A 24,635-nucleotide genomic window follows, 5' to 3' on the forward strand; every position below is an offset into this window, starting at 1 on the left:
AGCCAATGACATTTTTCCCTTTTCATTTCTTATTTTGCCTATTTGGATCCTCTCTCTTCTTCTTGGCGAGTCTGGCCAGAGGTTTACCCTTTCAAAGAATAAGCTCTTGGTTTTATTGATTTTTTTATATTTTTTTAAATCTCTGTTTTGATTTCCTCTTTGATCTTTATGATTTCCTTCCTTCTGCTGAATTTAGGTTTTGTTTGTTCTTTTTTTCTAATTCTTTTAGGTGGTAGGTTAAGTTGTTGATTTGAGATTTTTCTTCTTTTTTTGAGAAAGTCTTGTATTATTATGAACTTCCCTCTAGTAATTGCTTTTGTGGCATCCCATAGATTTTGAATGATTGTATTTCCATTTTCATTTGCCTCGAGGTATTTTTTTTTTTTTTGTCTTTTTGCCTTTTCTAGGGTCGCTCCCGCGGCATATGGAGGTTCCTAGGCTAGGGGTCTAATCGGGGCTGTAGCCACAGGCCTACGCCAGAGCCACAGCAACATGGGATACAAGCCGCGTCTGCGACCTACACCACAGCTCACGGCAACGCCGGATCCTTAACCCACTGAGCAAGGGCAGGGATTGAACCCGCAACCTCATGGTTCCTAGTCGGATTCGTTAACCACTGAGCCACAACAGGAACTCCCTCGAGGTATTTTTTAATTTCCCTTTTGATTTCCTCATTGACCCATCTAGATTCTGGTTTTTTTTGTTTGTTTGTTTGTTTGTTTGTTTTAGAATGTGTTTGAGCCAACATGACTCTCAGGCTAAAGCAAGCAGAGATAGGAGGTGTTAACATATTTGAAAAACAAGGCAACTGCAAATCAAAACCACAAAATACACTCACAAAAACTGAAAAGAAGAGGACACACATAATATCAACTGGAAAACAAGGCTTAAAAGGCCCATAAGTACATATTTATCAATAATTACCTTAAATGTCATTGTACAGAATGCTCCAATCAAAAGACATAGAATGGCAGACCAAATAAAAAAAAGAACTTACAATATGCTGCCTACAAGGGACTCACCTTAGGGCACAGGACACGTAGAAATTGAAAGTGAAGGGATGGAAAAAGATATTTCATGTGAGTGCAAATGACAGGAAAGCAGAAGTTGCAATACTCAGTCCAAAATAGACTTTAAAGCAAGAGGAATTAAAGACAAAGGACTCTATATAATGATAAAAAGATCAATTCATGAAGATGATATTATACTTGTCAATATATATGACCTTGATGTAGGTGCACTCAAATGCATACAACAAGTACGGGCATAAAAGGAGAAATTGATGGGAATACAATAATAGTAGGAGATTTTAAACACCCCACTCATGTCAAAGGACATACAGAACTTCTAGACAGAAAATCAGTAAGCCAACATATGTCCTAAATGACACAATAGAACAGTCAGACATAATTGATATTTTCAGGACATTGCATCCAAAAAAAAATCGGTATATACATTTTTGTTCAAGTGGATGTAGAACATTCTCAAGGATTGACCGCATACTGGAGCACAAAACTAGCCTCAACAAATTTAAGAGTATAGAAATTGTTTCAAGCATCTTCTCTGATCGCAATGGCATGAAATAGAAATAAACCACAGGGGTGAAAAGAAAAAGAGAAAAAATTGACTACATGAAAATTAACCAACATCCTCCTAAAAAACCAATGGGGCAATGAGGAAATCAAAAGGGAAATGTGTTCTTTTCTTGCACATCCCAAGTTTTATGTTCATCATTCCCTTATTTTCTTATTTAAATTATATTTTTAATTAAAAATTTTGGTATATATATTTAGGTCCAAACAATATATTATTTGGTTTTTCTTGTTTTCATACTTTAGAATACACCTGTCACACTATGACTTACTTTGCTTGCTCTACAGTATGAGCATGCATATTATTATAAGTATCTGTAGTTTATTCATTTTCACTGCTGTGTAACATATTACTGTGTGTGTGTGTACCAAAATGTTCTCCATTTTCCCATGTTCAAGGCTTGTTTCTAGTTTTGTTTTATTTCGTTTTTTGTTCTGCTGCAGCCACGTAGTTCTGTGTAAATATCCTTATAAATTTACATGTCTCCTGCTACATTGGGCAAGAATTTCTTTTGGGTATAGAATTTCTCCTTCATGGAAACGGGAACATTCAACTTTATAAGATTATGTTAAATTGTTTTCCAGAATGGTTACGTCACGTTCTTTAAATAGCAGTGTGAGAGAAATCTTGCAGATTCACATTGTCTCTACTTTAACAATGCACTGGTAGCAAAATGACTGTAATTTTTCTTTCCTGTTCTTTGTTTTTGCTAATACAGTTATCTAGTTACATGGAATGAGTTGATGGATATAAGCTTTTTATTCTGGAGGAGTTTATGTATCGTAGGAATGATGTGTTCTTTAAAGTTTGGTAGAATATGCATGTCAACTTTCTTTGTTGAAATATTTTTAACTACTATTTTGAAATTTTTAATAACCAATATTATTCACATATGTTTTTATTATGTTTTGGTAAACCATATATTTTTTTAAGAATTTATCTTTCATCTAGAATTTATCTTTCAAATATATTGGCATAATGGTACTGCTGATTTTTTTTATATATCTCTGGTTTCTCTGTTAGGTACTCTTTGTCTTTTATAACATTGTTTAATCTCACTATAAATCTATCCAGTATTGCATTCTTTTCAAAGAACCAACCTTTGATGCTAATCTTTCCTATTGATTTTTGTTTTATATTTGTTTATTTTTTTGTCTCTTTTTGTCTATTTAGGGCTATACCACGGCATATGGACATTCCCAGGCTAGGGGTCAAACCAGAGCCGTAGCTGCCAGCCTACGCCATAGCCACAGCAACATGGGATCTGATCAGTGTTTGCGACCTACACCACAGCTCACGGCAATGCCAGATTCTTAACCCACTGAGCAAGGACGGATCGAACCCATGTCGTCTTGGATACTAGTCAGGCTAGTTAACCACTGAGCCATGACAGGAACTCCTATTTTATATTTTCTTGATTTCTGTGAACATTTATATAATCTCTTTTCTTCTAGTTCCCCTGACTTTATTTGCAGTCCCTTTTCTAAATTCTTAAGTTTGACACTGAGCTTATTACTTTTCAAATCATAGTTTTCTAATATAAGAATTTAAGGCTACATATTTTCCTCAAAACTCCACTTTCATTGTATATTAGAAGTTTTGACAAGTAATGTTTTCATCATTTTATCCAAAATATTTAAAGCTTCCTGGCTTGACTTTTTTAGACTCATAAATTATAAGATTTTTTAAAAATTCTTAAATATTTGGAAACTTTTAGGGAGTTCCCTTTGTGGCTCAGTGGAAACGAACCCATCTCTTGTCCATGAGGATGCGGGTTTGATCCCTGCTCGCTCAGTGGGTTAAGGATCCGGCTATTGCCATGAGCTGTGTTGTAGGTCACAGATGCAGCTTGGATCCCATGCTGCTGTGGCTGTGGTGTAGGCTGGCAGCTGTAGCCCTGATTTGACCCCTAGCTTGGAAACATACGTATGCTGTGTGGTTGAGGCCCTAAAAAGCAAAAAAAAAAAAAAAAAAAAAAAATTGGAAACTTTACAAGAAATATTTTTATTATTACCTTCAAATTTTATTCTGTTATAGTTAGAACATAACATCATATAATATTCATCCTTTGAAGGCTTTTGAGAGTTGTTTTGTAACCTAAAACCTGAGTTATTGTGTAAATGTTCTGTGTGTACATAGAGAATGTGTATTCTAATTCTGTATGCAGAATTTTATTAATATATGTTAACTCAATGTTATTTTTGAAATCTTCTATATCTGATTTTCCCTGTAATTCAGACAATTTTTAACTTTATATCTTTTGAGACTATTTTATTAAGGGCATACATGTTTAAAATTGGTGTATTTCTCTGATGCATTAAGCTTATTATGTTGTGATTAGCTCTACCACTGGTATGATTTTTATTCTTAGTCTGTTTTTTGGAATGAATATGGCAGCTTCAACTTTCTTTTGATTAAGACTTACCTCATATATCTCTTTTCTATCCCTTTAAACCTTCTAGATCTTTATGCTCTATATATGTCTTATAAACCAAGTATAGTTTACTTCTTTTTCAAACTGACACACCTTTTTTTTAAACAAACTTAATAGTTTATTACGATTATTGATATATTTCTATTCATTTTAATTATTTATACATTTATTAGACTCTATTTTCCTGTTTTGTTTTGTTTTGGCCACGCCTGTGGCATATGGCTGTTCCCCAGGCCAGGGATCGAACCCATGCCACAACAGTGACCAGAGCCACATCAGTGACAGTGCCAGATCCTTAACCTGATGAGCCATCAGGGAACTGTCCTGCTGTTTTGTTTCTATTTATCTTGTTTGATATCGTAGTTTATTCACAGCCATGCTCTGTTCTGAGGTTAATGACTTCATATCTGCAGTTCTTAGAGATCTACATCTGTCATTTGTTGTTTCTGCTGAGTCTCATTCATACCTCTTTATTATCTTGTATTTTTCATACTCTTTGTGAATTCATACAAGATTTGATCAGTGGAGCCCTGCAGGGCTTTCTTGGGGTAAGCCTTCTTCTAAAAAGGCTGTGTTCTGCCTTCTACTAGTTACTAAATTACATTGCATCCAAAGCTACATTGGCTTTCTTGAGAGTTTTGGTTCAGGAGTCTGAGAATCAGCTTCTCCTATTGCTACTCCAAAGATGTATTATCCCCTCAACCTTTTTGCAGTACAACTCTATCCGCATTACAGTTCAGTGCCTTATTACTGTCTATGGATCCTGGCTGGCACCCTATCACTCTAACTTTTCTTGTTGTGATCCTAGTTTCTTGTTTCTCTGGTCCTACATCCCATGCATTTTTACTCTTCTGATTCCAGGCCTCCCAAGCCAGGCTCTGACAGCCCAGCGTCTTCTCCTGACTATTAGAGGCCAGTACCTCTCACTTGTCTGTCTGATTTTAGTGGTGGTTATGGGTGTCCTTTGGGATTTCTCCTCCTGATTGAAACCAGGGGTGCCTCAAAGGATGTGTTTATGTGGAGTTGGGGAGGTCAGGCCAGGGTTGCACAGAGTCCTAAGTGACCCACAGTAATGGAAGCAGAAATCTCTGTTATGGATTTTTTTTCTCTAATAATTTTTTTTCCTTTTTTTGCTTTTTAGGTTCACACCCATGGTGTATGGAAGTTCCCAGGCAAGAGGTCTAATCAGAGCTACAGCTGCTAGCCTATACCACAGCCACAGCAATGCAGGATCCGAGCTGCGTCTGTGACCTATACCACAGCTCATGGCAATAGCCGGATCCCTAACCCACTGAGTGAGCAGGGATGAAACCCGCATCCTCGGTGGATACTAGTTGGTTTCATTTCCACTGCACCACAGTGGAAACTCCTTCTCTAATAGTTTTAAGATAGCAGTTCCCAGTGTGTTTTATGGACACTTTTCAGGATGTTAATAAATATTACATAGAATAAACACTTTTCTTGTCATGATTTTGGACTTTTGGTTAAAACCATTTTAAATTATTGTCTTTGTTCAGTTCTACTCAGAGCCTTTAATATATTAACAGGCACTGTGAACATCCAAGAGTAGTATATAAATTCTGAATCTCATACAGGGTCTCTCAATCCCACCCTTTTTATAGAGTATATTAAGACTAATATTCTAATGAACATATTGGGATTTAGAGTGGCTATTCTTTTGAGAAATGTCAGCGGATAGAAAAATACTCTGATTCTTATTTCAGGAATTTTATCCTTTATTCTTAGGTAAGAGCATTGGATTTAGCCTGCATACATACCATGGGACTGGGAATGTTGGAGTAAGTTTCGGAGAGTTTACCTTTTGCAGTCTGCAAATAAATTTGGCTACCTTGTTCATGTTAAAAGAGTAGAAACTGAAACATCTTGGGAGAAATGCAGTGTCTTATAATTCAGACAATTCATAAGACTGTCTGTTTTATTGTCTGCACAGACACAGATAGTAGTCCAGTGCTTAAATGGAAAAGTGGAAAATAAACCTTTCACTGATGGTTTAAGACTGCTGCTCATGAGACTGGATCCTAAAGGATAGCTTAGTAGCATCTCTGATTTTCCTGGAAAAAATTCTATGTATGTTTAGGTAATGTTGCTAATCTAGTCACTTAGCTGGTGAATTAATGTTTTTGCTTTCTTGTTTTCTTTCAGATGTTTTTTGTAAAGTGGAAATGCCCTCCCAGTACTGCTTGGCCTTGCTAGAACTGAATGGAATCGGCTTTAGTACTGCAGAATGTGAAAGCCAGAAACACATAATGCAAGCCAAACTGGATGCAATTGAGACTCAGGCCTATCAACTGGCTGGCCATAGTTTTTCCTTCACCAGTTCAGATGACATCGCTGAGGTTGTATAATGGAAATAGAGAATTTAGAAAAGTCATTTTTAGAGTTAAAAATGATTTGTGTGTGTGTATGTGTGTTTGTGTATCTGTTTCCTAAATGTGTTAAGCTAAACACCAGAGGTTAGTAATATGAAACAATTATCAGGATACTTTGGAGATAAAGAGTATTCTAACATCTCTTTTGTAAGTTTTTATCTATATTTATGAATCAGAAGGTAGTAAAGACAGCTTCTAGAAGATATGGTCCATAGGGAGATTTACTTGGAGCAGAAGAAGCACTTAGTAAATATTTGTTATATGAAGGAGCTCTGTAATGGTGGTTCTAATAACAGTAAGTTTCTCCATGAAGTTAGTCATTTCATGAACTCTTACTTCTTCCTTTCTTCAAAATCTCTTTTTAGAATACGTGATTTTATATATATATATATATATATTTTTTTTTTTTTTTTTTTTTTTTTTTTTTTTTTTTTTAATGGCTTCCTTGCAGCTTGTGGAAGTTCCCAGGCCAGGGATTGAATTTGAGCTACAGCTGTGACCTATGCCGCAACTGCAGCAACACCAGATCTTTTAACCTGCTGCACTGGGGTGGGGGATAGAATCCCTGCCTCCTCAGCAAACTGCTGCAATTGGTTTAATTCTTTCTTTCTTTCTTTCTTTTTTTTTTTCTTTTCTTCGGCCTCACCTGTGGCATAAAGAAGTTCCTGAGCTAGGATCTGAATCAGAGCTGCAGCTGCAGGCCCATGTGACAGCCATAGCAACACCAGATCTGAGCTGCATCTGTGACCTATGTGGCAGCTTAGAGCATACACTGGGTCCTTAACCCACTGAGCGAGGCCAGGGATCGAACCTACATCCTCACAGACAGCGTTGAGTCCTTAACCTGCTGACCAGCAATGGAACCCCTGAAGCTGGATTCTTAACGCCCTGCACCACAGCAGGAACTCCTAGATATTTTTCTTAGTTGTTAGTGAAAACAAGGGATTTTCCTGACTGTTTGGTTTTTTAAACCTATTAGTATTTTTGTTGCTTTACATAAATTTTGACATAGATTATTCTTTTTTTTTTGTTGTTTTTTTTCGAAGTTTGGTATTCTGCTCTCTCCTCACACCACAGAGGATTGTTGGGTTGTTTTAGAGGAGCTACAGGTACAGGGTGCGTGCTTACACTAGATAGCTTTGAAGTTGTATTGTTTTCTAGATGTGATTCAGTATTATAGCATATTGGTAAATATTATAGGCTTTAAAGCCAGTCTTTTTGGGTTTGAATGCTACTTCTTCTATTTATTAACTAACTCCATGACTTGGGTCACTACATCAACTCTCTATCTCTGATTTTCTTCATCGGTAAAGTGCTTCATGTTAGAAATACCTCATAGAGTTGTAAGGAATAAGCAATAAATGTAAAACACTTAAAACCATGCCTGCTTCATAGTAAGTGCTCAATAAATATTACATAAAGGGCATAAAAGTACCCACCCCCTTTTTTCTTTTTAAGTCCTCACCCATGGCATGTGGAGGTTTCCAGGCTAGGGGTCGAATCGGAGCTACAGCTGCCAGCCTACACCACAGCCACAGCAACTCAGAATCTGAGCCACGTCTGCAACCCACACCACGGCTCACGGCAACGCCAGATACTTAACCCACTGAACGAGGCCAAGAATTGAACCTGCAACCTCATGGTTCCTAGTCGGATTCGTTTCTGCTGCACTGCAACAGGAACTCCAAAATGCCCCCCTTTTAAACAGGGTTATATATTTCAACAAACAGAGGAACTTTGGTTAAGATAATTTATTTTTTAATGGAGTAGTAAGAGTTTTATAGATTAAACTGTTTAAAGAGGTAATAAAATATACATTTTGGCCAGATACTAGAATTTTGGGCATTAAAATCAATGCCTCATTTAAGCTAAGGCTGAAAATCATCATTATAGCCTTTGGGGCAATAGAGGAGATCTGACATTTTATCCAATATTTAATTATTATTAAAATTTCCTTGTTAACTGTCCATAGTAATCATTTAAAGGTGTTAAATAATGCAGGAGCAATGGTCTCTCAGCACTGCTGATAGCAAATGGCTCGGAGCTTCCTCTAAAACATGTTTGTGTTGCCAAATAAACATTTTAACTGGCGGCTGGTGGAAAAGCCCCACTTTTCTCTAACACCATGCTTTTTTTCATATTCTTTATTATTTCTGGATAAAAGACACTTTTCGTGCATATTGTCAACATGAGTTTGGAAATTTTTCCTCCCAAATCTTGGAAGTCTTGAGATACTAAATTAATGTTCTGCTTTCAGTGTATCACAGCAAGATAAAAAAAAATTACAAACTTATGCTGCTCCTTGAAGGATGTATGACCTAAAAAAGAAATAATTTTTAAAAACGAGAAACCGTTTCTCCTGATCTCGTGGTACATTTGTATTGAACTTAGTGGTATTTTGGGGTCATTTTAAAATATTTTCTTCTGATTTCTTTAGTCTGGAAGCCCCCAAGTCAGTACCTAACTGGCTCCACCTAAAATTACTTGGGAAAGTTGTCGAAAAGATATAATCTCTGGATTTCAGCCCAGGTAGGCTTGAGGCAAAGATAGGAACTAGTGCCCTTATGATTAGATGGGTGCAAAGGCATGTGAGCCTTAGGCCTAGACCAAACTTTGTCCTAGAATAAAAGTCTTTTCATATTATTGGCTTGTTCTTAGGTCTTCATGTTAAGATGAAATCTATGTTGAAGGTAATAGAAGTTTCATACACTGACTATTTCATCCATGGTGATTTTAAGTTGAATCTTTGAAGTAGAAAGGATGTTACTAATCATTGAGTGCTGCATTGTTCAATAAAAGTCACTAGCCACTTGTCACTATTTAGGTTTAAATTAATTAAAATTGCATCAAATATATCAATTAAGTTCCCTAGTCGTGTTAACCACATATCATGTGTTCAGTAACCACAGTGACTAGTGGCTACTTTATTGGGCAATACAAATATCGGCAGTTTCATTATTGCAGACGGTTCTTTTGAATAGCGCTGGTCTAGAGGAGGTATCAGAAAACTATGTCTTACAGGCCAGATTTGTAAATAAAAGTCTGTTTTTGTAAATAAAATTTCTGGAACACACCTCCAACTGTTCATGTGCTTATTGCTTGTGGTTGTTTTCATTCTATAATGGCACAGTTGAAAAGGTGTGACAGTAAAACTTGCAAAGCTAAAAGTATTTATTACCTGGCCCTCTAAAAAAACTTGCTGACCTCTGCTCTAAAGGGAAGCATGGGTTAGTGGAAAGAAAAAGGACTTTGGAGTTAGAAGACTCTGGGTTCTAATACTTAATTCTACTACTTTCTGGGCATGCAACTTTGAGCAAGTTTCTCCAGCTGTCTAAAGTATGCAGATTTGTCCTAGGGTTTTTATAATTACATGTTAAAGCACCTAGCATAATGGCTGGCACATAATTAGTGCTCAATAAATATTAGTGTCTCTTGTCTCATCTCGTTGAACCCCCTCATTTACAGATGTGCTAATTGAGACCTGGTGGGGTAATTGAAGTTACTGTAATTAATTCTGAAGGATTCACTAAAAATGGAAGCTTAAGATAACTTTTAAATACGTAACTCGGGAGTTCCTGTGGTGGCGCAGTGGTTAACGAATCCGACTAGGAACCATGAGGTTGCAGGTTCGATCCCTGCCCTTGCTCAGTGGGTTAACGATCCAGCGTTGCCGTGAGCTGTGGTGTAGGTCGCAGACGCGGCTCGGATCCTGTGCTGCTGTGGCTCTGGCGTAGGCCAGCGGCTATAGCTCCGATTGGACCCCTAGCCTGGGAACCTCCATATGCCGCAGGAGCGGACCAAGAAAAAGGCAAAAAGACAAAAATAAATAAATAAATAAATAAATACGTAACTCAAGATCTTCAGATTGTCTTAATCATGATAGGTCTACTCGCCTGGGGTGTTAGTTTATTGTTACTTTAGTAATGTTTCATTTTTCCTATGCCATTATTTTCTTCTCTGGTCTATGCTGCCATTCACTCATATACTCTTTGATATCTGTATTAGAGTTGCCTAGTAAAATATAAGACACTAAGTTAAATTTTTGAATTTCAGATAAACAGTGGACAATATTTTAGTATAAGTTTGTCCCATATAGTTCAAATTTGACTGGGCATCCTGTAATTTTTTTTTTTTTTTTTGGTCTTTTGTCCTTTTTTTTAGGGCCGCACCCACAGCATATGGAGGTTCCCAGGCTAGGGGTCGAATTGGAGCTATAGCCGCTGACCTATGCCAGAGCCACAGCAACGTCAGATCCGAGCCATGTCTGTGACCTACACCACAGCTCATGGCAACGCCGGATCCTTAACCCACTGAACAAGGCCAGGGATCGAACCCACAACCTCATGGTTCCTAGTTGGATTCGTTTCCGCTGCACCACGACGGGAACTCCAGCATCCTGTAATTTTATTTGCTGAATGTAACAACCCCAGTCCAAGTGCATGGGTATGTTCATATCTATCTAACACAATCTTTGGGGAAATTAGTTACAAACATCCATTGTAAGCCTCAGTACCTTTCATTCCTGAGGCCACAGTTATTCCCACTACTTAAAAGTAGAACCAGATCTTGGTTTCTCTCATCACCACTTCTAGAGAAGCAGGTATATCATTACTTCTACCCCTGCCCCAACTTGTAGAAAAAAATTCTTATGCAAAGGATTTCAATTTTTTGTTATTACTGGGAAAATAATCCAAGGTCATTAAAGCTTACTCAAAACATATAAATGAATGAGTAGAGATAGTAGATAGTGTTCTGAATTGCCTAAGTTGTAACTCCTCTAATATGAGCTAATGAGTTTTAGGTGTACATGAGCTCTTCCCTTTGCCCCTGTTCTGTGTAAGCCTAGTTTATTCAGTGGGTGCTTACTGGCCATTGACTAGCTTTCATAGTTGCTACATTGGATCAATCATCTTCTCCTGACTCTTTGCATTAGGAATCAGGTTCCAGCCTTGTGGTGGTGGAATTAGATGGCTTTTTGAACCCCTTTCTGCTTTAGTGTTCTCTGATTTTTGTGATTACACAGTAACCACAAAGTGTCTCATGTTGATCCTCTATGGTGCCGAATTGATTGAGCAGCCACATTAGTTACCACATCAAGGGGTATTTAGGTGAACTTAAACTCCTCAGAGTAGCCTAATGTCTCAATGATGGAAGCTTATTTGTTATTTGTTCAGCACAGAATATACATTCTTGTGTTCTTGACTATTAAAGAGCTTGGTGTTAGTATTAATCTGATGTTGACTAAACTAGGGTTTGGACATATAAAATTTCATTGCCATTATTTATTAAATGTGATAATTCCAAATCGTCCCCAAATATTCTAACCCATGTTGAACTAAATAGAATCTTTTATCAGAAAACGTTTTAAAATGTTTTTTGAATGCTAATAGTTGTGATTTGTTCTTGACTAAAGAGGCATTAATTTCTTACAGGTTTTGTTTTTGGAATTGAAGTTGCCACCAAATGGAGAGAGAAAAAACCAAGGCAGCAAGAAAACTTTGGGTTCTACCAGAAGAGGGAATGACAGTGGATGGAAGCAAAGGCTGGGAAAACAGTTCAGCACTAGTAAGGTGCTCTTTGGGGCAATCACAGGGCAGAATCTGAACTACTTTTAGCATTTTGTTGTTTTAAAAGAAGCCTGATGATATCAAGATCCAGCATAGCTCTCCATTTGAACTTATTCAGATAAAAACAAATTAGTTTGTGCTTCAGCTGCCCATAAAAACTGGAGAGATTCCAGCCATGGAAAATCCGGATTGTAATCTTGAGTTAGCGGTTGTATCCTTCCTATCATTAAAACAGTATAAAGGTTTGTAAATTCAGACCTATAGACGTTATTATTTATTTATTTATTGACATCCACTACTCTTGGACTTTTAGTATAATATAATTTATATATAGTTATGTGAATATGAACAAAGGTATGAAAAATTTAAAAATAAAAAAATAAAAACAAAAAAAACAGTAAATACAAATAAAATTTTGTTTTTTCCATGCCAGAGCAAAATAATAAGTTTTCCATAATTTAAGAATCTGATCTGTAAATTTCAAAGTAAAATTGCTAATCACAATCCATGCTTTTGTCCCATGCTAACTGTATGCATGGGACAAAAGAGAGAAAGGGCTTAATTTTACATTTTTACTGAATGAATTATCAATGGAAAAATAAGTGTAGAAATACAACCACAACAGCCATGCAGACAGAATTCCAAGTTGCCATTCTGTAGAATTTTTATTGTAATATGGATTTGCCTGCCCTGGGGAAGTTTCCACGTTTTATTCCATAGCAAAACTTTTTATTTGATCACATTGGTCCTTATACTCACAAGTTTTTATTCCTTAATGGTTCATTGAATGTTTGTAGCATGGAAAATGCAAAGTTTAAAAAAAAAATGTCTTCTGATGTTCTTGATGTGGAAACCATGAAAGTACTATGGCAAAAAGGCAAAAAAAACCACCCCAAAACTGGGAAATTTGCAATCACATGAGCACAGAGGAGGCAAATATAAAGAAAATAAATGATATAAATTCTTAGATGGGGTGTGTGGGGAGGCAGCTACTTTGCTAAGTTGACATCTCATTGATTTTTGTTTTTCCTTTTTAGGGCTGCACCCACCATATGGAAGTTCCTAGGCTAGGGGTTCAAATTGGAGCTGCAGCTGCTGGCCTGCACCACAGCCCCAGCCATACCAGATCTGAGCCATGTCTGTGACCTAGACTACAGTTCATGGCAACACCAGATCCTTAACCCACTGAGTGGGACCAGGGATCAAACCCGTGACCTCATGGATACTAGTTGGGTTTGTTACCACTGAGCCACAGTGGGAGCTCCTCAGTAATTTTTTCTTTTTTTTGATGGTAGATCTAAATTGGTATTACTCAACATTAACATGTTTACATTTGGGGAGTTCCTGTCGTGGCTCAGTGGTTAACGAATCCGACTAGGGACCATGAGGTTGCAGGTTCAATCCCTGGCCTTGCTCAGTGGGTTAAGGATCCAGGTGCAGCTCAGATCCAGTGTTGCTGTGGCTCTGGCATAGGCCAGTGGCTGCAGATCCGATTCGAACCCGAGCCTGAGAACCTCCATGTGCCGCGGGAGCGGCCCAAGAAATGGCAAAAAGACAAAAAAAAAAAAAAAAAAAAAAAAAAAAAAAGTTTACATTTACATGTTATAGTCTATAGTAATTATAGATTTATCATTATGGCAATTTCAAAAAAATCCAAGTAGCAATTTTATAATAGTTAACGTTCAGTTAGATACAGGAGTTACCAAATTTAGAGACTCTATTATTTACTTAAAAGAGATTCTAGTTTGTGATGGAATTTGGACAAAAATCTGATCTTACTTTATTATATTTCTTTGGCAGGACATTTTAAATAAATTAAAGGCACTACATCCTTTACCAGGCTTGATATTAGAGTGGAGAAGAATCACTAATGCTATTACCAAAGTGGTCTTTCCCCTGCAGCGGGAAAAACGTTTGAATCCTTTTCTTGGAATGGAAAGAATCTATCCTGTATCACAATCACACACTGCTACAGGTAATGAGAAATCTTAAATACAGATAATATCCAATTTGGCAAAAAAAAGTTCATATGTAATATTTGCTTATGATGATCAAGGAATTCAAGTGTTTATCATTGGGGTCAGTGAAGTTCTGTAACGTTTGTGAAACAAATACTACATTCAAAGCATAGATGCATATTACCTCAATCCAGATACAGCTTCTGCTTTCAAGTACTGTAGAGAGTAACTTGGATGTCTGAGATTGGATGATAGTGTACATAAGAATTAAATATTTATTTGAGTCAGTGATTTTACCTAATTTCAGCACCAGGCCTTTCCTGAATCTCTTAAGTTTCACTCCAGGTTGAATCCAAGTAAGCCTGTGGGGCATCTGTCTTATTAAGGGAGTGTCTTATTTTACTTGATCCGAAAAGAAAGCTGTAGAGTCCTTTGGGTGTCTCATGGCCCTCTTGGTATAAATATGCACATGATATCATGAAGAAAAAGCTTTCTTTCTCTAGATAGTGCAGAACTCTAAATATTTGCCAAATGCAATGTGCAGTGGAAGAAAGGGCAGCAGTAACTCCTTTACAGGAGAGGCGTTTTAGTTTGGTGGACAGAAGCTGGACTTCCATATCAGATTTTCACAAGGTTTGAATTTTGGTGCTGTGAATCTTTAGACAAGGTTATTAACTTCTCCGTGCCTAAGTTTCCTCATGTATAAATCAAGGTAATAATAGTCCTACCTCACTGGGTTGTCCTGAAGAATAAATAGGTTAATACATGTAAAGTGTTTAGAACAATGCATGGTACATTATCAGTTGTTGCTGTTAGTAAGGATTGGGCCACCATGAGGAGCTGCTCCTTTCTGCTTGCTTAGTCTCTGTTCTAAACCACCTCTCTTTTGTCTTCTCTATTTAGCTAACTTTTGTTGCTTCTTGCTCTATTGGTATTTAAGTTTCATTTTGAAACATATGCTATTGCTGTAAACTTATGTAAAATAAATACTTGGTGAAAAAGCAAAATCTACCTACAGTTTTCCAAGCGCCTTACACATTTCTTTGTTGCTTATAGAGCAGAAGGTTATCAATTCCTTGTTATTTTCCTGTTTGGTTTTCATCATACAATGTCTACATTTAAAGAATGTAAAGAATGTTTTAGAAATACAAGCTTACGGAAGCCATTTCATTATTAGAATTCATCTCCATAAAGCTACATTCATGTTTTGTCATTTATTTTTGCCGTCTTATTTGTCTACCAGTATTACCTCATTAATTCAAACAGTAGATCTGAATATTAAATATTGTTACAGAAAAGAAGACAGTGTGTTCAAGCAGGAATAAACTTGGAATCTTTTCTGTGCTATTTGTTAGCTCTGTAAAATTGAATGGGCCATTTAATGCTATTAAACATATTAATATCTACCATTAATTAAGCACTAATTTTTGCTAAAATCTAAATAATGAGGACATAATATCAGGAGTTTATTCAGAAAAGCAGTATCTGAAGTGCTTAAAATGTCTAATTCATCAAGATGAAATCACATATAGTATCTAGTAGACAGCCTATTACAATGAAGAGTATCATACATAAAACAGGATTTTATGTCGCTAGATGTGTATTATAAAAACTGCAGTAACAAAATCAGTTACCCAAACCTTTCTGGAATAATGCTAATGTGTTTTAGAAAAATTCATCCAATATGTAAATAAATAAAATATAAAATATTTGGGGAAAAATAAAGGCTATAAATCATGAAAACAAATATCTGTTTCCTAGAAAACTAATAAGCCACCTGATTCTAGTTTCTAGCCATGTCAGTGCTGTCATTGATTCCCTTGATGAGTGATCAGTAATGATGATGATGAGGTGAAGGAGGAGGAGCAGGAGGAGGAGGAAACTGGCCAGGTCATATCTAGAAAGCACTGTTCCAGTCACCATCTCTCACTACTACTCCATCCTCGGCATTAGCTAACTCCTCTGGTCCCAGTTGTCTCTGTTCAGCACTCAGTTCTTCTGCTTCAGATGCTCTTCTCTCTATCTTGTCCATTCCTGGCTTTTAAAGGCTTTGACAGTCATTTCTCTTAAGATCTATTTGTTTTGTCTTTACTCATTTGTATAACTGCTACTAGCATTTTATAGTGATAACTTCATTTTAGCAAAGAAACAGTACAGTTTATCATATTCTTTTCATGGAATTGTTTTCTGTAGAACTAGGTTAATATAAAACACTGTGTTGTAACTGATCCATTTATTCACTTACATTGGGATTGGTCTTGTGCTTATTATTGTTGGGCATATGAACATAATGAAGAATATTTCAAATTTAGTTTAACAATAATAGAACATGCATTTTTTTAAGATTATTCAGAAATTATGGTATTGTTAAAATAAATGTCCAGTCCTCCCCTTTTTCTCTTTATTCTGCTTGATTTTAGGACGAATAAGCTTTATAGAACCAAATATTCAGAATGTACCAAGAGATTTTGAGATCAAAATGCCAACACTAGTAGAGGAAAGTCCACCTTCCCAAGTCCTAGGCAAAGGCCTACTGCCTATGGACAGGTATGCTCTATTTATTTGTGTTAATATACTTTTGGGAGTATGAATGACTCAAAATAGCCTAGTGGACAAAATAATGAAATTAATTTTCTGTTCCAGACATAACACATTTCTATTCTGCGAATTACTCATTTCAAATGCCGAGTCTGTCTACTAAGAAGCTAGTTGATGGTGGAGTTCCCTTGTAGCACAGCAGGTTAAGGATCTGATGTTGTCACTGTGGTGGCTTGGGTTGCTGCTGTGGCACAGATTTGATTCCTAGCCTGCGAACATCCACATGCCACAGGCGTGCCAACCCCCACCACCCCGTCCCACTAAAATAAATAAATAAATAAATAATAAAAAAGAAGAAGAAGCTAATTGATGATAAAAAGCTTAAAACCTAGGTCACTAATTAAATCAACCAGCTAGTACCATGTACTTGTTTAAGTCAGTTACTGAAGCAACAAGTTTAGCAATGTCTGTAACATCTCTTTCACAAAAGAAAGAAAAAGCCCAGATCATTTATATTAGATATAGTCATTGAGATTTGTTGAGTGAGGCAGTTTGTGGAAACAATTACAGAGATAGCTAACCTCCTGTTTAATTGAATGTTTGCTAAAAGAAGTCTAGTGTCTTGTTAAACTTTAAAGTGAATTTCAAGTAGTAAGGTTTTGAAATTTCTTAGATAGACATAGCGACTTTACTGAAAAAAATCAGACCATATTCATATATTTGAGACTACTTCATGTCTAGCTGATGATGATGTTTGCACAACAGAGGAGGAAAAAAGAAGGACTGTGGCCTGAACCGAGGGCACCAGGCACAGATGGAGGAGAGAGCCTCAGACAGAGGAATGCCGTTTTCCGTTAGCATGAGACATGCCTTTGTGCCTTTTCCAGGTGAGGTGGCTGATGGTTTTTGAGCTTCTTATTGCTGTGGGAATGATTTTCAAAGCACTGATAAAGCCTGAATTATAAGACTCAGAAGAATGCATTGGTTCCTCCGTCTTTCCTCTCTTTGGTGGAGCCTGTTTTTCCTCTTCGTGCTGCCAAGTTTCTAACAGTCGGTCATCATTGTCTTCATGATCTGCTCTTTGGGAAACTTCTGTGCTGTTGCTTAGCAACCTGCTGGAATCTTGTTATCCTAGGTCACTGTACACCTTTTTGCAAAATGCATTGATATACATTTTGTTAGTCCTCATCTTCTTTGACTTGTATATGGCATTTGTCACTTTTTTTTGTTTTTGGTTTTTGTTTTTTTCTGACAAATCGAAAGACTTTATTGAATGGGGTGCCAGGGCCAAGAGGGCATTTTTCACTCTTATTCAATCCTCTTTCTTCATTTTCTCTCCTCCTTCGACCTGAAAAGGCTTGATTTTTTTGGTCTCTTTCTTTCAGAGTTGTTTGCTCTTTTGTTTCCTCTCTACTTCTCCCCACTGCTGCTTTCTATTGCATGGAATAGCCCTAAAACTCTTACTTCTCTTTGACCTCTCCTCAGTACTTGTCATCAAAACATTCATGATCTAATTCCCAAATCGTCCCTACTGTTAGTATACGTATTTGTTCTTTTATCTTTTGCCAGCTGGCAGGTCTGGGTAAGTGCAGTTTATCATCAGAATTTATTTGAATTCTGTCAGAAATTTATATTCCAAAGGTGAATTCAGGTCTGTGATAGCATAACCTGTTTAGGCAATTTTTAAAGTATGAACCATCAGCATTTTATCATTGTAGCCATTTTTAAGTATTTAATTCTGTGACATTAAGTACATTTTCATTGTTGTACAGCCATTATGACCATCCATCTCAAGAACTTTTCATCTTCCCCAACTGAAATTCTGTATCCTTTAAATACTCTCCCTGCAACTCCCATAGCCCAAGCAACCACTGTTCTTTTTTCCATCTCAGTGAATTTGAATACTCTAGATACCTCATATAAGTGGAATTCACAATAGTTGTGCTTTTGTGCCTGGCTTATTTCACTTAGCATAATGTCTCCAAGGTTTATCCATGTTGTAGCACTTGTGTCAGAATTTCCTTTTTTAAGGTGGAATAATATTTCATTGTATGTATTTATTCTTATTTACACAATGAAATTATGTTTAGGAGTTCTCATGGCTCCATAGGTTAAGGACCCGACATTGAGTCTGTGAGGATATGGGTTCGATTCCTGGCCTCACTTAGTGGGTTAAGGATCAGGAGTTGTGACAAGCTGTAATGTAGGTCATAGACTCATCTTGGTACTGGTGTTGCAGTGGCTGTGGAACAGGTCTGCAGCTGCAGCTTCAATTCAACCCCTGGCCTGAGAGCTTCCATATGCTGCAGGTGCAGCTGTAAAAAGAAAAAAAAAAAAAAATGTCTTTAACACAACACTATTTTATACTGCTTTTGTTTAAAATTTTAAAAATTAATTTAAATTAAATATATATGGTTTTAACCTGGAACTTCAGAGAAACAAGAAAGTGTCTCTTCTGTCTGTCTACTTTTTTACCCTTTCTGGCATTGTTTGTTCCCTGGAGTAGTCTCCCGTCTGTTATCATTTTTCTCTTAAGTACTCTTAAGTACTTGAAGGTTTTTTGCAGCTCTTCTGATAATGATTTTTCTCACCATTTCCATGTCTCTAAATTTCTTTATTTTATCCTCACTTTTATAAGGTACTTTTATTTGACAGATTTATGAGTTTACTGTTCTTCTCTTTTAGAGCTTTAAATATATATTTTAAATATATATTTATTTCCATTAGCTTACAGTTAACATTATTCCTGATGAAAAGTACACCACTATTTTTCTTGCTTTTTCTCCAAGTATAATATATATTTTCTCTGGATGCTTTTTTTTTTTTTTTTTTTTTTTTTTTTTTAATGGCTGTACTGTACCTGTGGCATATGGAAATTTCCTGGGCTAGGGGTTGAATTGGAGTGGCAGCTGAGGCCTATGCCATACTGGATCTGAGCTGCATCTGAGACCTATGCTGAGGCTTGCAGCAATGCCGAATCCTTAACCCACTGAGTGAGGCCAGGGGTCGAACCCACATCCTCATGGATACCAGTCGGATTCCACTGAACCACAACAGGACTCCTGTTATTTACAACTCTTATAGCTAATTACATATTGGAGTTTCTTATATATCCTTCCGGTGTTTCTTCATGCAGGTAGAAATAAATATGACTATGTACTGTTTTCTTCTCCTATTTTCATACAAGCATTAAGTATTCCATATACAATGTTTTCTTTGCTTTTTAAAAATATTTTTATGCTGAAGACTTGTGATTTTTCAGTCAAGAAATTTGGACATGAACCAGTTTAATCTGTGTGCAGATAATCTTTAAAGGAACCTGTGGGTTTATTTACTAAGTCACAAAGTAAACACCCATTTAATTTTGATAGATACTGTCAAATTGCCATCCAGTGGGAAACAGTTACCATTTACTTCCCAGTAACAATATATGAATGTTTCTTTTTCTGCAGCCTTGCCACAGAATGTGCTGCCCAACCTCTGGGTTTTTACAATATAAGTAGGAAGAAATTGTTTCTTGCTATTGAATAAATTTGCATTTCTTTTATAGTGAATGAAGTTAAGCATTTTTAAAGTATGTTTAAAGTTCTTTTTTAAATTATTTCTTTGAACTGTTTTTTTATATTTTGTTTTATTCTTGATTTGTAGTACCTCTTTTTTTATAATGTAGCAATGAGTCCTTTATGAAATCAGTTGAAAATATTTTTATACTTTTTTGATCATGCTTTTATTATTTTATTTTGTTTTTGCCATGCATATCCAGTCATTTCTAGACCATAAATAAATTATTTGAATCTTCTTAATAACTCTTCTTCAAAAATAGACCACTAATTTTTTTTTCCTTGAACAACTTTGTTATTTTTAAAGCAGAGCGTGCATTTCTCCTCCAGCTCCCTGAAAATGTGCACACATCAAAAACCATTTTCTTCATTCATTCGTTCACTTACCAACCATTTGTTAAGGCCCTATTATGTACCAGGAACTGTGAAGGGTTTTCTGTAGAGTGCAAAGGAAAATTAAATCTCCCATCCCTAGTGGCTCAATGCTTCAAGGGAGAGGCATGAAAAGACCATTTTAGATTATGCATCAGTTTTGCGGGAACACTTAGGAAAGCACTACCGCAGTGGTTAAGGGGCAGAGGTCAAGGGTGCCTTTATATATTAGTTTTACTTGAAAGATAACATAAAAATTGTACCAGTTACAGAACTTAATCGCATCACATTAAAAGCAAAGTTTTAGCTTTTGGATACATGATCTTATGGTTCTATGTTAGTACTGAATTTCTGTCATTCTGCTCAGTGTTATAAAACTTGGTTTTGTCTTTGTACTGACTTTTCTAAAATCATTTCTAATTTCAGGTGGTTTAATATTAGCTGCTGATTACTCTCAACTTGAGCTGAGAATCTTGGCTCATTTATCCCGTGATCATCGTCTCATTCAAGTACTAAACACTGGAGCTGATGTTTTCAGGAGTATTGCAGCTGAGTGGAAGATGATTGAGCTAGAGTCTGTCGGAGATGATCTGAGGCAACAAGCAAAGCAGGTGATCTTAGGGAACATGCTTAACGTGAATGAGGAGAACTTTAATGTTTCCCCCCAAATTTTTTTAGCTTTCTCAGTCATTTGTGGTCAAGGGGTGATTTCTCCATCTTTGGATCTTTCAAAACATTCCTCTGAGCACATCTCATGATATTCATTATATTTTCCTTTGTAGAGTCAATAGAAAGAATCAGATAGACTTAGTCTGAGGCTATTTAGTTTTGGGAAAGCCATATGCATTAGTTGTAGATATTGCAGTTGTCGTAGGTGTTATTTGTGTGTGTATGTGTTTTAAAAATCTCTTTCTAGCCTTTAAGCAACAATATACTTATCTTTCTGTATTCACACAGTATTAAACCACAGTCCTTTTAATAGAAAGATGCTCTCTGAATGTTTGTTGAAAAAAATTATTGCTTAGCCATGGATTATAATCAATAACTGATAGCTTTTTAGCCATTGGTTAGCAAAACTGCCCATGAAACTTAATACTGCCCTTGGACCTTTCAGATGGGTCCATATTAGTTCCTACTTCTGGATGACTGTCAGGCACAGGGAAAATCAAAGGCTACATTTACACCATTTTCTGGCCTGAATTAACGCTTGATACTTCCTTACCACATGACCTATAGGAAATCTGATGCTATTTTCAAGAGAGTAGAAGTGTTCCCCAAGGTAAAGGCACACCATTTTCACCACTAAGATCCTGCTTTAGTAGTTTCACATTTATACTTCTAGCTGTAATTCTTGCCTCTCTCGTTAGGCATGAAATGCTTCCTCTCACCACTCCCTGTTTAGCACCAACACTTATTTCTTCCACTATTTAGAAAGCCAGCTTTGTTCTATTAATCTCCTCAGTGGGCCTGCATTTAGCAAGAATCAAACCGTAGGTTAAAGAGAAAATATTCCAATACTTAATCCTCATAATAAATTCATGAACTGAGTATTATTATCCCCATTTTATATAGGAAGAAATCAAGGCACAGAAAGTAGCTTGCTTAAGGTCATACAGCTATACGTGGTGGGGCCAGAATAAATTCAGAATGCCAGAATTTAGACATCTGACTCCATAATCTAAACATCTATACACTGATGATAGCTGTGCCTATTAACAAGTTCTTATATGATTTGATAGTGTTTATGCTTTACTAGCTTTTTTGCTGAATTACCCTGAACTGAACCATCTAGTCTAGATCTCAGCAAAGCTGGTACTAAATAATACCTGAGTTAAGAAAAAAATGTTGAAAAGACCAAAAAGGAAAAGAAAACAGGAGGGGAAAAGTCTCTTTGAATGTAATTTAAAAAAAAAAAACAAACAGTATTTTGGAAACAATTTCGAAAGCATTTTAGAATTTTGATAATTATTTTTTGCAAATTATATTTTTATTTGTATTTTTAAAATTTTTTTTGCTTTTGGGGGCTGCATTTGAGGCGTATGGAGGTTCCCAGGTTAGGGTTTGAATCTGAGCTACAACTGCTGGCCTACACCACAGCCACAGCAATGAAGGATCCAAGCTGCATCTGGGACCTACACCACACAGCTCACGGCAATGCCAGATCCTTAACTTACTGAGCAAGGCCAGGGATCAAACCTGCCTCCTAGTCAGGTTCGTTAACCCCTGAGCCATGATGGGAACTCCGCAAATTATCTTTTTAAATTTTATTTAAGAGTATATAGAGCTTGGTTTATGTTGGGCACTGTCCTGAACATATGCATAAAATAACTCATCTAACGCCAACAATCTCATGATTAGGTGTTACCATCCTCATCTTACAGTTGAAGGAAACAAGCTACAAGGTAGCCTATGCAAGATAGCTCTTTTAAATGGTGGAACTAAGATTTGAACCCAGGCAATACTTAATAATTTGAATCAGTTTTTTATTGACCTGTTCAGACAATTTTCCTCCACTACCAAAATTTTCTCAAGAGTCTGTGTTTAACTCAAATGAATTCTGCAATTGTGGGATTTCAGGTGGCTGTGAGATGAAGAGGATATTTATTCCAATGGCGATCTCCCTATTATGAAGCCATGTAGTCTACTCTTCCTGCTCTTTTAGTCCTATCCACAGGTGAGGAGAGGAATGTATGTAATGCTTCTTTCCTGGCTCCTAGGCAGTTCTTAAGCTGCACTTAATGAGGTATTACAAGGAATAGAAAGTTGCTCTGAAGACTACTGGATAAATGACAGTCAGAAATCTTTTCTTTTAAATCACTAGGATTATTTTCGTAACACACACACATACACTCATATTTATTTGTATTTTGTCCCTTCTTCTCTTTCTCTCCCCACCTCAGAAAGTATTGCTAAAAGTCATAAAAGTTGTTTCTTGGATGTCAACTTCTATGGCTCTAGCCCACCAAAGCAAATCTAATAATTTATTTGACTCACTATGAACAGTTTACCAAATTTCAATTCTAATGAACTTTTTATGTTTGCATTTTATGTAGTTATGATCTGTAATTTACCGAGTGTGATGTGTCCCTTTCAGATTTGCTATGGAATCATTTATGGAATGGGAGCTAAATCTTTGGGAGAGCAGATGGGTATTAAAGAAAATGATGCTGCTTGCTACATTGACTCCTTCAAATCCAGATACACTGGTAAGGAAGCTTTGATTGTTCATTATCTTCTAGATATTATTTTTCTTAACTTTCTTTCCATGTTATATTAATTTTAAAAAAATTGTGTTACAGAATTTTCTGTAAATAGAGTTTCATCAAGCCTATTTTAATTAAATAACATCAACCCTACTTATTATTTACAAAGATGTGCTTTTTCCATAAAAGTAGGGACAGAAATGGAATGGCAAGATGCTGCTGATGTGTATGCTACTGTGTCATTGGAATATTTCATAATCTAGGAATTGTCCTGTGCCCTAGGTTTATATAGCATTAGCTTAAAACAGTAAACCACTGATTAAATGTAACGGAAAATGTGAGAGAACAATTGCTTTTGTGGAGCAGTTTGAATATCGTCATTTTAAATTATCTCTTTTGGAAGATTATTGAGGTAATTTATACACAATAAAATTCACCTTTTTAAAGAATATAGTTCTATGAATTTAGACAAATGTACAGTTGTATAAATCTGAACTACAACCAAGATAAAGAACTATCACCCTATTACCTCAAAAAGTCTCTTATGCTCCTTTGTAAGCAACCCTGTCCCCAGAACCCCAAAAGAAAAACTTATTTGCATATGACATGAATTTGTACATAGAAAATCCTGTGGATTCTACAGAAACAATCACTAGAACAAATAACTACATTTAGCATAGGTTCCCATCATACAAGGTCAATTGGTAAAAATCAGTGGTATTTTTATATATTAGCAATAAATAGTGAATGAAGTAAAAATAAAATTATAGTAACATAAACAAATGTGAAATATTTGGGATAAATTTAACAGAGAATGTCCAAGACTCTTTTGAAAACCCCAAAGCAATCCTGAGAGAAATTGAAGAATTCTTAAGTAAATGTGAGGTTTACCAAGTAAATTTATTAGAAGTCACAGTGTTATTTATGATAACAGTTCTCTGTAAATTGTTCTATAGATGCCATGTAATACAATCAAAATATCAAAATATCATTAGACTTTTGTGTTGAATTTGACAAGCC

General features: G+C 36.2%; 1 protein-coding gene across 7 annotated transcripts in view; it reads left to right on the top strand.

Annotated features, from left to right (window-relative positions):
• POLQ (DNA polymerase theta) overlaps positions 1 to 24,635 on the top strand; it is a 145,866-nt gene that overhangs the window by 97,604 nt on the left and 23,627 nt on the right. For 4 of the 7 annotated variants that reach the window (XM_021070282.1, XM_021070279.1, XM_021070280.1 and 1 more), the window contains 7 exons: positions 6,191 to 6,384; positions 11,850 to 11,987; positions 13,785 to 13,959; positions 16,363 to 16,489; positions 17,246 to 17,367; positions 20,839 to 21,023; positions 23,507 to 23,618. In XM_021070282.1, the coding sequence (XP_020925941.1) occupies positions 6,191 to 6,384; positions 11,850 to 11,987; positions 13,785 to 13,959; positions 16,363 to 16,489; positions 17,246 to 17,367; positions 20,839 to 21,023; positions 23,507 to 23,618 (1,053 nt within the window). Of the gene's footprint in view, positions 1 to 5,773; positions 6,163 to 6,190; positions 6,385 to 11,849; positions 11,988 to 13,784; positions 13,960 to 16,362; positions 16,490 to 17,245; positions 17,368 to 20,838; positions 21,024 to 22,989; positions 23,087 to 23,506; positions 23,619 to 24,635 lie in introns of those variants that run through there. The other 3 variants (XR_002337885.1, XR_002337886.1, XM_021070283.1) reach the window with 3 other exon arrangements.

Source organism: Sus scrofa, chromosome 13, assembly GCF_000003025.6.
Source record: "Sus scrofa isolate TJ Tabasco breed Duroc chromosome 13, Sscrofa11.1, whole genome shotgun sequence".
Taxonomy (NCBI): Eukaryota; Metazoa; Chordata; class Mammalia; order Artiodactyla; family Suidae; genus Sus; species Sus scrofa.